This window comes from Lepeophtheirus salmonis, chromosome 3 (assembly GCF_016086655.4).
Source record: "Lepeophtheirus salmonis chromosome 3, UVic_Lsal_1.4, whole genome shotgun sequence".
NCBI lineage: Eukaryota > Metazoa > Arthropoda > Copepoda > Siphonostomatoida > Caligidae > Lepeophtheirus > Lepeophtheirus salmonis.
The window spans coordinates 50,488,390-50,501,546 of NC_052133.2; the positions used below are offsets into that span (position 1 = coordinate 50,488,390).

Consider the following 13,157-nt stretch of genomic DNA (forward strand, 5'->3'; position numbering starts at 1 on the left):
TTCAAATGTCGGTATGTTAAATAAAAAAGCAAAAATTAACGTAATTTGAAGAATGTTTGGGAGGAAAATATTTCATATATAAAATTTCTTCGAAAAAAAATTCAAAAACCCATATCTATTCACAAAAAAGTTACAAAAATTCATAGTTTTTCACACAAAATTAATTGTTTTGAAAAAAAAAATCAAAAATTAGATTAAATTTGAAATTACTCCGATCCTGACAAGGAATTACACTTACCATTCTGCAACAAATTATGACCGTAACTAAAAACACAAAAATAACAGTTATTGGTCCTACCACTTTCAAAAATGGTACAAAGATCTGCATAAAGTGAATTTTTAAAGACGAAAGAGGATAATAATTTCAAGAAGAAAAATCACCATCAACTTTTTTGTAATGAAAAAATTGTTAAAAAAATCATTTATATTTTTTAATAGACAAACTGTATTATAAAGTAAAAAATATCAATCATAAGTGCTATAATTCTATTTTGAACAAGGGAGTCGACTAAAACAGATCCATGGAATCTGACCCATCAAAAGAGCTCTTAAGTTGTTGCTATTATTTTTGTAGTCCTCAAACTTGAAAGTAACTCCATCTACTACCGATTCCCTTCTTCCTCCCCATCCACACTTACAGTCCACATTTAACGATGATTCATCATATTCAAGGGAGAGTCTATAACGTGTTGTTGGATCTATAGATATGGGGCTATCGAAATAAATCCTTGTTATTGGATATCTCGAAGAGTATTCTACGTCAAATATTTTAGCACTCAAGCACTCATTCTCTTCACTTTGGGTTGAATCCACTCTTTCCAGACGTATAATTCCAGAAATAGTTGAGCATTTTTTGGAAGGTTTATATACTCCAGAGCCATAGATCTTGATAGGACGATCCACAAAAAACACCAAATAATGTTTTAAATTGAATATAGAGGATTTATCCAGTAGCCTAAATCTATCACACGTACGAACTCTGGGATTGTTGGAAAAGGCAGTTGAAAGACTTGATTCAATGTCCCGAATTTCTTGATCTTTTAATAGTCCTGAGTCTACAACAAAACTTGAAAATTGAGATACAGAAAAGAGAGGAAACCGAATGGCATAGAAAGCAGGTCCTAGGATCTCTTTCATGTCTTTTTTATAAAGATGTGTCTGAGATAATGCCCAATGAAGGGCAGTATTAAAAACATCCTTCTCATCCATGTTGAGTGTATCTGATGAAAAAAGGTCCTCTAATAGTTGATTGTCTTTAATTTCAAGAACAGAATCTAAAGACAGGGATCTAGACGGGTTGTGAATGATATTGTTCTTGATCCATGATACCAAATGTATAACTCCATGTATTATTGCTTGAGTGAACATGAAGCACAGGTCTTCCAATGGGGCATCCTCTACAAAAGAAATGCATTCTCTCCTGAGAATTGCTATATCATATTTTTCAACGCAATAGAGCAGAGGTGAGACGCTATTAAGACTCAGATCAAACTCATCCGTGTATATCCATTTCAATACCTCCCTGAACGCTGAAGGAGTTACGTCAGGTATAGCAATCTCTAAACAACCCTGTCTCCGTGACTCCATGAAATCTCCATTGAACATCCTGTTAAAAACTGGACTGGCAGATGCAAGTATACACTTATGGGCTGAAATTATCTCAGGAAATTCTTCTTTATCTCCTCCAACCTGGAAAGAAACGTCGGAGCAGGTTTTAGATTCAAATAGATTCTATTCCGAGTTAGGTCATTTGATTCCGTCACAGATTCTAATCTTATCCTATTCATTCTGAAGATTCCTGAAATAATGAAGAAATGTATTTTTAACATCCCTGAAATATGTGGTGTATGAACATAAAAACAATCTCGAACAAAAATCAAGAAAAGCCCAATATTTCATTGACATATTTGAGTCAATTGAAGGCTTTGTATTCAAATTTGTGGGATTAGTTAAGATACCAAAGTATTTAAGCTGCAGTTTAAAAACCTTTTTTAAATGATTTAAGAGACACCTATTGGCCCCAATGTGGCCTTTCAGAACAAACTTATCAATTTATCATTCTTATATAATGAAAATAAGTTTTGCAGCCCCTACAAAGGGTTAATAAGCAGGATTCTAAAGTGGTTAAAATTAGCCACTAGTCATTTTTTTATTTACTGAGCCAGAACACCACAAATCTTGTACCCTTTTTAGACTAGTAAAGAGGTACTTTTGTTTTGAAATAAGCTAAGTTTTGGGAGTACAAAAAAACAGATGTATATTATACTTAATAATTACCCATAATATTAGTTTTCAATGACTGTTCGACGTATAAGTCGTTGACATAAGGTAATAATTATGATTTGAACCCAAAAAAGGTTTATGCAGTATTTTACACATTAGTCCAGAGGTTTTTAAAATATCTTACATATTTCAGCACCTCTATCGATTGCAATAATATGTTTTTAAACAAAAAGTTGATCTTACAGTCTCAAATATAGTACACATATTCCATGACAAATCACAGGTGTCCGAAAGATTATATTTTGAGAGGTTTTTGGAATTTTTTTGAAAAAAATCCTAAAGTTACAAAAAGTTAAATTGTGACAATATTAACTATTCCTTAATTTGGTGGGGGGGGCTAAAGCCCTCTCCCTGGGGATGCAAATAAAATCCGAATAAATAAAAAAATTAAATTAACTATAATCGCCTACGGCTTGAATAAAGCCTCGACTCGAAAAGGGAGCAGGCCTTGTACGACAGTCTCCTTTGGCAGATTTCTGAATTTCACCGAGATCCTGGATATCATCTTGAATTTAGTCATTGTAGGGAGATTGTTCAATGTGTGTCTTCCCTCACAAGGAAGTCCATAGTATTTTTTTGTTTTTTAATAATTTTACCTAATTTGCAGTGTGGCATGGAACAGAGGCATAATCCCATCTAAACTCTTACAATTCCATCTCGACTCTCGAGATAAAGGACTTGTGTAGGTTTAAGATATTTGCAAAGTCAACATTGTCTCTTTCGGCGCGGATCCCGAAAAAGAAACTCTGCCTTTTCGACGATTGTGGAATAAATACTCTTTTGATTTTTTTTAAATTGATGCCAAAGATATCTTGATAGCCACAAAAACAACATCCTAGCTGTAAATGTACTCATATTTTGTAGAATTTACCAGTATACCGAGTGGTCCATTGAAATCTGAATACATATACTTCAATAATTAAGGAAGTTTGAGTGATTGAAATTAATTCATATTCAGATGTATTATATCATAAACAATTAGTTTTAAAAAAATATATACCCCAGCTCTCTAGATTACTTACAAGTCCAGAAAATGACACATGAAAATTATTGACAAATTTATATTCGTTTACTCCGAGCAGTTGGGCGTCTCCAGGACAACTGACTACGCCGTCTGCAAGTCCCAAGCTTTGGAAAGGAAGAAGGGATCTATCAGTAAGACCAAATTGGGCCCGGAGGTGTTAAAGAAAACAGTCAATGCTGCCATAGGCCAATCAAAAAGTGGGTGGAATGAGCCTTGTCATGGTGGAGAGTCCGCTATTGACACAAGCAATGGAAGAAATCTTCTCCGTTCCAAGACCCTTTTGCATAAGTTTTGAATAAGTCTTTTGAGTAATTTTGAACTCTTTTTTTTGACACTATTGGTACTTTTCAGCCTTGATGACAATCCCCTCGACTACAACTTTTAGATGCATGTAGACGGGAAGGCCTCAGTGATCCAAACACTGAGGCCCTCAAAGCCACTGTCAGCCAGCACTTGGACGCCATGACAGAGGACTACATCCGCAGCGGGTGCCAGGCCTTCCACCGCAGCTTGGAATCCATCATTGCCGATAAGAGCGGCTACTAAGAGAGCTCAGTCAAAAATTTATTTTTTGTATTAATTTTGTATATTAATAAATTGTATCTTATTGAAGTTAAAATTCAAATGGTAATGTACCACTTTGTACCTACCTTTGGAGTTCTGGGCACATAGAATAATCCTTCATTCAGCTTAGCTTGATTTTATGTATTGTCTTGAAGAAATGGATTCAAAAATGCCGTTGACTCATTTTCCCTTTTTTTTCACTCCATCACTCATTTTATATTCCACTCATGTGAAAATTCAAATTCTCCGTGTTTATTCCTTGGTACGTCTTTTTCTACCTGACGTGACGGTGAAGAAAAAAAAAAGAAACTTCAATGGATATTCGATGCGTTAAATGCAGTCCACCCCCAATTAAGGATTATTTTCTCTTTACTAGAAAATTTTACATTTTAAATATCTAATAAAAAATCTATTTGATAATTAATTCAATTTTTGATATTTTTTTTTCCAAAATGATTTATTTATGTAAATAGCCATATTTATTTATTTGAAGAAAAAAAATGTATCTTTTGGGATTTGTTAATTTTTTTTTTTTTTAAATTAATTATTTGTGAATGACTGTCTATTTTTGAAATTTTTTTCTAAAAAATTTAATATTCCAATTTTTTTTTCAAATTAATTTCAAAAACCAAAAAAAAAAGAACAACCAACAACAATATAATCTTGGGCACGACCCTTTTGCTCCAAACTCTGCTCACAACAAAACTGACCCTGTTTGACCCTGTAGCTGCTTTCGATTTGGGACCAACCCTGGATAGACTTTCCTAAAAAATTAACTAATTTCGTTTTAAGGAAATGTGATTTGAAAAAAGAAGCATTATTTTGTAAATAAAGGCAATGGAAAACAAAATTAATAAATGGCTTTCTGAAAAAATAAAAAATAAAAAAATGATTATAAATTGACAAAAAAAAATATCAAATTGTAAAAAAGGAGAAAAAGAAAAGTGCGCCGCGCATTTATTCTTACTTCAGGCCCTGCTTTCCTAAAACTGGCCGTGTAAACAGGGTCAGGCAGGAAAATGTGGACTCGAGAGGTTGGTTTATAAATACTTGAACTTTTTATTTATTTTCAAAAATACAAAAAAAAAAAAAAAAAAAAAAAAATTGTAAACAAGGCCTTTGCAAACTTGTTCTCTCAATACGACCACCTTCAGCATTTATCACTGCCTTTACACGTCGTCAGAAGGTCTTGCATTAGCTGATGACAAGCTCCTCAGTCAAGTATCCCACTCTGCAACTATGGCGGCCTTGAGTGCGTCCACATTTGGGTGTGGAGTTCTGTTGGTTTCTCTCTCCAAAGTGCCCCCACAGCAAAGTCCAGTGGGTTCAAATATGGTGAGGAAGGGGACCACATCTCTTAATAATAATCCTCGCCACCTCAACTTCAGAATCTAAAATAATAACAGCTTCCAATTTTTTTAAATATGATTTGATGAGGCTGGGAGTACTTTAGCTCGTTGCAAAGCATCATTTAAACTAATCAGATGAATTTAAATTTTATTTAAAGTACTCCCCTTATTTAATATAAGTTGAACTAAATACCTGGCAGATTTAATTAATTTAAAAAAATAATTCAGTAATACCATATGTTTTGCTCCCGCCTTCTCCTTGCGCTCTTACACAATTCCCATCTCGAATTATACTCCTTTTCATCTTTTATAGCTTCCTCTTTATACTGTATTGCTATGTGTAGATTTAACATTTTTGTAAGGAAAAAAAAAGTGCAAGGAGAAGGCAGGAGCAATATCAATGATACTACTGAATTAAGAAACTTGTTAATATTTGCCACCTCTTATAAAATTTTAAAGGGCTAAAATGAATTACTGCTATAAAGGGGAGAACCTTTTACATTTAAAATAGGATTACTGCGGAGAAAATTTTGTAATTATATTTATATTCATATATTATATTTATTTTATTATTCATTTTTAAAACAATTTACACCAAAAATAGGTAAGAAGGCTTGCTTCAGAGGGAGAAGTCAAAGCCACGACGACCTATTAAATAATGAACAAAACAGAAGGAAGATCCCACGAATCAACCGTTTCTCCTTTTTTTAACTTTTAAACTTAGTTTTTTCGTTACAACCATGTCAACTCTAGGTATATAGAGTGCACCCTGTGAATGTTTTTCATACATTCAGCCATTCATACGTACAGATAAATTTTTCTTTATAAATAAGATAACCATATTACTAGGATTAGATCAATGTGTTGTTCTTAATAAAATCTTTACATACAAATTGAAACTTTATAACGTGAAGTCAACCATATTGATTTGCTATTAATCCGTTTTTCGGCAAAACTGTCATGTAGTTTGAGGACACTTATTTAATATTTCAGTGAAGCTGGCAATTTTTTCGTCCATCGACATTTTCATTTGAAGTACTTTTTTCTTGGAGAGGAAGGATTTGTACACGAGACATTTTGTCCTATTAATAGAAAATAATATTAAAAATGGAAAAACTCTGTATTCCATGCAGATATATCCAATTTACAAAACCTAATAACTGTATGTACAAACTAAATGCCTTAAAATTAACTATTAAATATTAAGCAGTAGCTTTGATTTATCATGCATCAACAAATAGACGGATAAATATGCACTCTCCTTTCTTTTTTAATATTATGTGTTGGGCTTTAGCAACATTTGCTAGTTGCTACTAGTGTTGAAACTCGGTATAGCACCGATTTTTTTTTACTGGTTTGGTCTTAAATGATTTTTTCTAGACCGATTTTGACCGACTTTTCAGCGTGCGGACAACAATTCTGCAGGTGTTTTATCACAAATGATCGGTGTGGATCCATGCACAAGTACTTCATCCAATAATGCTTCTACATTCTTCTTAATAGAGTCCTTAATTATTCGTACTCCTCTCTCTGCTTGACTATTGTACTGCAGATCATATGGGGGAGAAAAGGAGCAGTCTACTTCCCATTCGGACATCTTGGATTAGAAGAAGTAGCTAGTAAATTGTGCACCAATGCCCGAATGCACCCTCTTTGGGAATTCAAAACACGAAAACTACGCAAAAAGTCGCCTAAGAGTAGCTTCTGACTATTTATTCGTCATGTACGCCGCTTCTATCTACTTGGACCCAGTATCCATTAGCACTAAGAAATCTTTCTCCTTCATTTTTCCATAATCCACGTGGTCTCTCTCCCATTCATTCGCAGGTGTGAATGAAGTAAATTGTGATGCCGGGCAGGAGCACTCTTTTGGCATGTGCAACACGCCGATACGAAATCTTCAACATCATTATCCAAGTTGGGCCACCAAATCACACTTCGAGCCAAAGACTTCATTTTTACCACACCTCGATGCGTCAAATGCAACTCTTCAATAAACTTCTTTCTCAAGGGAAGAGGGCCGATGAGTCGGACACCCCAAAATAACAAGCCATTCTTGAGGGACAAGCTGTTCTTTCTTTGGGAGTAGGCCTTGAGGATGGCACTGCCCCATGCACCCGATTTAGCAGCCTCCAGAGCGTTGCAAAGTTCTTGATCACAAGAGGGACGATTTAGAAGAACATGAGCTCGAGATAGCTCTGGATTGTAGTAACTCTGTAGGCTCTTCTAGACACGGATGATAGTTGACTGGTACGTGGGACAAAGCATCCACTTAGGAATGGTCGATGCCTTTCATTTGTTCGATTGTATAATTAAACGCCGGCAACAATATTCAAAACCTAGCGAGACGGGCTGAGACAACACTTGGCAAGTTTTTACATGGTGTGAGAATATATTGAAGTGGTTTGTGGTCCGTCTTGATCTTGAATTGACAACCAAGCAAATATCTTTCAAACTTTTTCAACTCATAAATAATTCCCGTTGATTCTTTTTCAATTTGCGAGTAATTAGCTTCGCTCTTTGAAAGCTTTCTTGAAGCAAATGCCACAGGGCGCTCCATACCATTTTCCAACTGTGCTAAAATGACCCCAAAACCAAGAGGCAATGTATCGGTTGACAACACCAACGGGAGAAACGGGTCATAATGAGCGAGATTAGGTGAGTTAGCTATAGCATAATTTATATTTTCAAAACTCACTTGTCTTTTTTCAGACCATTTCCTTCTTCGTCAGCTCGTGAAGGGGATAGATGTGGTACAAAATGATCATAGTACTGTACGAGGCTCAAGAACGATTTTACCTCAGAACACAATGCAGGAAGAGGGAAGTCCAGAACCAGTCGAATTAGTTCTGGATCCAGGGCTCGGCCACTTTGAGAAATGTGAAACCCTAAATAAGTTAGCTCCTCACCCATCAGGATACACTTGCTGTGCTTCAGACAACCTCCAACCTTCGATATTAGACTAAACAATTCATTTTAAATTCGAAAATGTTCCTCCTTACTTTTGAAGAATATGATGACATCATCTATGTAAATCTTCACACCCTGAATACCACTCAACATCCTCTCTTGAGCTGCCTGCACAATAGAAGGAGCCAAGGCAAGACCACAAGGTAAGACATTATATCTATAAAGTCCTAACTTAGTATTAATAACCAAAAACTCCTTTGATTTTTCTTCCAACTCATACTGCTCTTAACATCATGCAAAATTCAATTTTGAGAAGAACCGGGCAAGGTCTGCAAAAAGTTCATCTGGATGAGGGAGTGGGTGCAACATCTTGTTCACCACTGGAGAAATATTTTAGGCAAGGTCAGCACAAACGCGAACAATTCCATTTGGTTTGAGGACCAAAACAATTGGAGAGGCCCATTCTGAAGAATGAATCTTGGAAATGGTACTACGTTCCTCCATCTTTCGAATCTCTTAAGCGGCCTTCTCCCGGAGAGATCAGAGGCACGGAACAGGCTCTAATATACTGGGGTGAGCATTGCTATGAAGGTGAACCACTTTTTGAATATGTTTCATCATACTTTCTTTCGAATCATCGAATATAACAAGATATTTATTTTTCAGAAGCTCCACTCGGGATTCTGTGGAACCAACTGCGTTGAATGCGTTAGGAGAATGGAACATCTGAACCAAAACGAAGTCCAAGTAATCCCCGAAACCTAGGATTGGCTACCCAACAGGATATACAATAAACTTACGACGAACCGGATTATAACCATTTAATGTAACAGACAACCTAACAGAGCCTACAGTCTTGACTTTTTCACGACCAAAGACATCTATTCTACCAGTATTCTTGATAACCTTCGACATGCTCACCAGATTTTCAAGTAAAATATTTACATTTGAACCAAGGTCTAGTAAAAATTTAATCCTTCTCCCATTTACAATCAGGAAGGCATATGCTCTATCCCCTACTCCATCACTCAACTGGAGGGATATATACGATAAACTAAGATAAACTTAGTCCTAATTCAGTCTTAATTATTATGATTTCTAGTTAATTAGGAATTGTCAAAACAATGGGAACATACGCTTGGAACTTGGGACAAACCACGCCATGATTGAAGCGAAATAAGTTTATCTTAGTCCTAAATGTTGTATGTTATTCTTTAAATTGGAATCGATGTTTAAGAAGACTTTTGTCTGTGATCAAAGCTATTATCTCATCGTTAGCCTTAAAATACTCTTTAGTTAAGAATGTATCATTTCTACGTATTAATTCCTGAAATAAACAATTTTCTTCATTTTATTAAAATGAACAGTTTTTAATTATTTAACATAGTTATTACTCCAATTATGGGTCTGAAATACTAACAGTTATTTGACAGTTCTTTTGAGAATAAGTTTTGGTTTTGTTTGAAGTGTTGATTACGAATCCGAGTTTTCAGTTCTTCTAGCTTTATAGGAAATTAAATTTTGAACATGGAAGATCCAAACGGTAATGGAAACCCTATACCTTAATAAATAACTATTTGTAGTTAATGTAAATTAGTTATTTAGACTTAGGAAGTACAAGATTCCCTTTCAAATATATATATAGTATGGTAAACAGTCGAATTTCATGCAATACGGATACATAGTTATTTATACCCATTTCAATCCAGGGGTTAGATATTGTTTAACCAATGCAAATAAAGTATTATAATTAAAGTAACATATACCACCCCGTATAAAAGTATTGAGGCTTTTTGAAGACAAATAATAACACATTATTCATTTTTTTAGTATTCTATTGAACCAAAATTGGCTTAATATTCGATTTTCTATTTAATTATCGAATATGGCCACTATCAGCTTCCAATACACGGCGTCGGAAGCCCTGACATCCGCTGATGATGTAGTCCTTGGATATTGCGTCCCAGGCCTGGTCGACAAAGACCTTAAGGTCCTTAATATTCGGATGGCGTACTTGACAGGCCTGACCCTCGATGCCCAGAATTGATTGTTTATGCTTCTTGTCAGGTAAGTCTGGAGGGTTTTTTTAACCATAAGGTACATGGACAAAGTTTGCACCAATGAATTAATTACATTATTAATGTGACATTAATGTTGGGTAATATTAAATATTATTTCAATGAAACTTAATCTAATTCCAAATCCATTCAACTCCGTGAATAAATACATGCAACTATACTTACGGCTCAATTAAATGTAATTACTTAAAGTTAGATTATTTTGATCCTTCTAAACTCATGAATTAGGAATATGAGTAATTGATACAGTCTGTATGAAATTTTCTATCTCTTTCTGCTCGATAACTAACATATAAATGCATAATCATAGTTATAAATTAATTACCTTATTATTCAAAGATCAATAGAGGATATAATCTGGGACTATATAAAGAGGAACTTGCATCTTATTTTCATTCTGTACCTTAGTAAGTATAGAAGAAAATGAAAGAAGTATAAATAATATTATGCAGTTATATCGTATCATTGAAGGGATATAGTAAGTGATTTATGAACATTTTTCAATACATTAATTTTAATTAAGAGAACATATATAACATTATATTAATATTCCGTATATTTTTTTTATATATAAATAAAGACATGAATTTATTCTAGAAACTTATGAATATTAAATAATAAGTATGAATGTTAAAATAAAAACATCTTATAATTTGTAAGCATTGATCCAATTGTTCCAAAAACATATATTTATTTTCTAATTCTAATCTTATTATGGAAAAATATCAAGCCAATTTATTGTTTTGTATATCCGGATACATAGCCTCTTCCATCATTAGGTTTTACAAAATTAAAGACTGCGAATGCACGACCTTTTTGAATTCTGATAAATCAATAACTCATGGTGTTCAATTTTCTGGCGAAGATCGAGATCTCATCGAAACTTTGCAAGATAGTGTTTATAGGTGTAATCTTAAAAGAGTTTCACATTTATTATATTTAACCACATTACATGCTAGTTAGCTTTACATTATGATATTCTGAGCGACCAAAACTCGACAAATTTGATTGACGTTGACAAATCCAAGACGATGCTTTAAAAAGCTATTTGTCAATTAATTAGAAACTGGAGATTTCTATCTTCCTATTGGGCTGAAATGTATAAAACAATATCAGTTTGCTAATTATATTGCTTAAGTTGGATTTAAATATTTTAATATATCAAGCAAAAATCTCATAAATGAGGCTAATAGTAGCATACACATGGGTAAAAAAATGTCAAATTCTCATTGTGCAAGTTCCAAAAAAAAAAAATAAGTTATCTTCTAAATCTCGGATTTTTATTTTGTTTCGTTTAATAAAGGATTTACTCTAAAAAGTGTTTTATTCAGATCTTAAATTAATAGTATATTTTCATAATATATATACTAGCTATAAATCAAAGAAAAACATAATAAAATATAAATAGTTACCTTTTTAATTTTAAAATAACTAATAATTAAATATAAGAACTATTAAGGGAAACAGTTATTAATTATCTTTATTAGTGTGGAGATCCTAAATCTTCATTGGGGTAATATTCCAATATGGTAATAAGCAATTCATTTTTTTAGAAGATGATTATGACTAAGTAAGTTTCGAAATTGCAATTATAATAAAGTTTTCCAATAGAAGTTTAGAGAAGTTAAGGTCACTTATAATTTGTTATCACATAATAATTTAGTACTCAATAATTCACAAAATCTATTTATGCAGATAATAGCAAAATATAATATATATTGTAGACTAAAGTGTCGAGAAAAAAGGCTGCATATTCCTTAAGCTTCTAAGATTGACTTCGACTTTTTTCCAAGGGATTTCTGCCTTATATACATCAAGGAAACTGAAGGATTCTTAACAATGAAATCTTTTTCTCAGAATAAGAGATGTATAAAGTCGACTTTGGAAGGAAGAGCCTTCAAGATTTTCAACAAAGGAGCTCTGGATGGGAAATGATAACTCTTTTTTCCTCACTCGGTAACTCATTCAGGAATTATTTCTTCTTTTGGAACTCTCCAGTTCCAAATAACTATTTAAATCTATATCAGAATAGAATATGCTTTGTATATCAAAATATCGAGAAAAGAGAAGCACTTTATCTTTGCGAGTCTATAATAATTTTGCATTTGTTTTCCAATGACAAATTAGACTCAGTAGTAATATAGAAATCAGGCTTGAGATTGAAGTGTCCAGGTTGTATAATTATCTGTATATCACAAAGTCCAACTTATAAATGGAATTGATATAAATCTGATTGCCATGAGTAATTTCTGCATTATAAACAGATAATACATTAAGGGCACTGAACGACTCTTGTTAATGAAATAGTTTTCTTAGAGTAGGAGACGAAGCAGAGTTGACTTTCGAGAATTTCAAAGAAGGAACTGTTGATGGAGGATGACAATCTCTCTGTTCCTCACTGTGTCTTTCTGTCCTTTTATGGAACTCCTTTGTTCTTATACGTAGAAGTATATGATGATTCGGTAGAAGATCTGGAGGAACTTATGACTTGGGACAAGGATTAACGAGATCTGGAGGAACTATCACAGATCCTTCAATTAAAGGAGGCGAGATCCACCAAGAGTCGAAATCTCTTGAACAGACCAATCCATGGCATTAAAGAAAGTATCAGAAGGCGAGTGAATCAGATATTTCTAGGAACAGGAAGGATGGATGGATGCGGATCCATATATATACAATTGCTACATAGGAGAGATATATCCAAATAACCTTAAATGAAATGTCTAAAATCTACCACCATCACTTTCTCTTTCTAATTATTCTTCCTTTTTTTCTCTCTCTCTTTCTATACCAAGGACTTTTTTTACCTAGACTCAACTAGATATTAATCATACAGCAACCTAATATATTTAAATGCATCATACAAAAATATATATATATATCACCATGATAATTATTAACATGATAATCTGGATCATTCAAAGTAAACCAACGGTCATTATTATACTA

At 33.5% G+C, this 13,157-nt stretch overlaps 1 protein-coding gene and 2 long non-coding RNA genes across 5 annotated transcripts; 1 reads left to right on the plus strand and 2 right to left on the minus strand.

Annotated features, from left to right (window-relative positions):
* Positions 1-486: 486 nt before the first annotated feature.
* On the minus strand, positions 487-1,605 carry LOC121115390 (BTB/POZ domain-containing protein 3-like). Its single transcript, XM_040709611.1, has one exon. The coding sequence runs from the start codon at positions 1,603-1,605 to the stop codon at positions 487-489; it is 1,119 nt and encodes a 372-aa protein (XP_040565545.1).
* Positions 1,606-8,203: 6,598 nt separating this feature from the next.
* Positions 8,204-9,490, plus strand: LOC139905026 (uncharacterized). Of its 3 annotated transcripts, XR_011779473.1 has the most exons (3): positions 8,204-8,333; positions 8,447-8,703; positions 8,797-9,490. It is a non-coding gene; the product is annotated as an uncharacterized lncRNA (long non-coding RNA). The 3 variants fall into 3 exon arrangements; XR_011779474.1 differs by lacking the exon at positions 8,204-8,333 and having other exon boundaries at positions 8,340-8,721; XR_011779472.1 differs by lacking the exon at positions 8,204-8,333 and having other exon boundaries at positions 8,340-8,703.
* Positions 9,491-10,741: 1,251 nt separating this feature from the next.
* LOC121115328 (uncharacterized) lies at positions 10,742-12,962 on the minus strand. Its single transcript, XR_011779475.1, has 3 exons — positions 11,621-12,962; positions 11,178-11,300; positions 10,742-11,120 (listed from the first exon to the last, which is right to left on the minus strand). It is a non-coding gene; the product is annotated as an uncharacterized lncRNA (long non-coding RNA).
* Positions 12,963-13,157: the final 195 nt, after the last annotated feature.

Excerpts from the sequence above, each read along its gene's own strand:
- LOC121115390 (XM_040709611.1), bottom strand. The coding sequence starts at position 1,605 with ATGTTCAATGGAGATTTCATGGAGTCACGGAGACAGGGTTGTTTAGAG.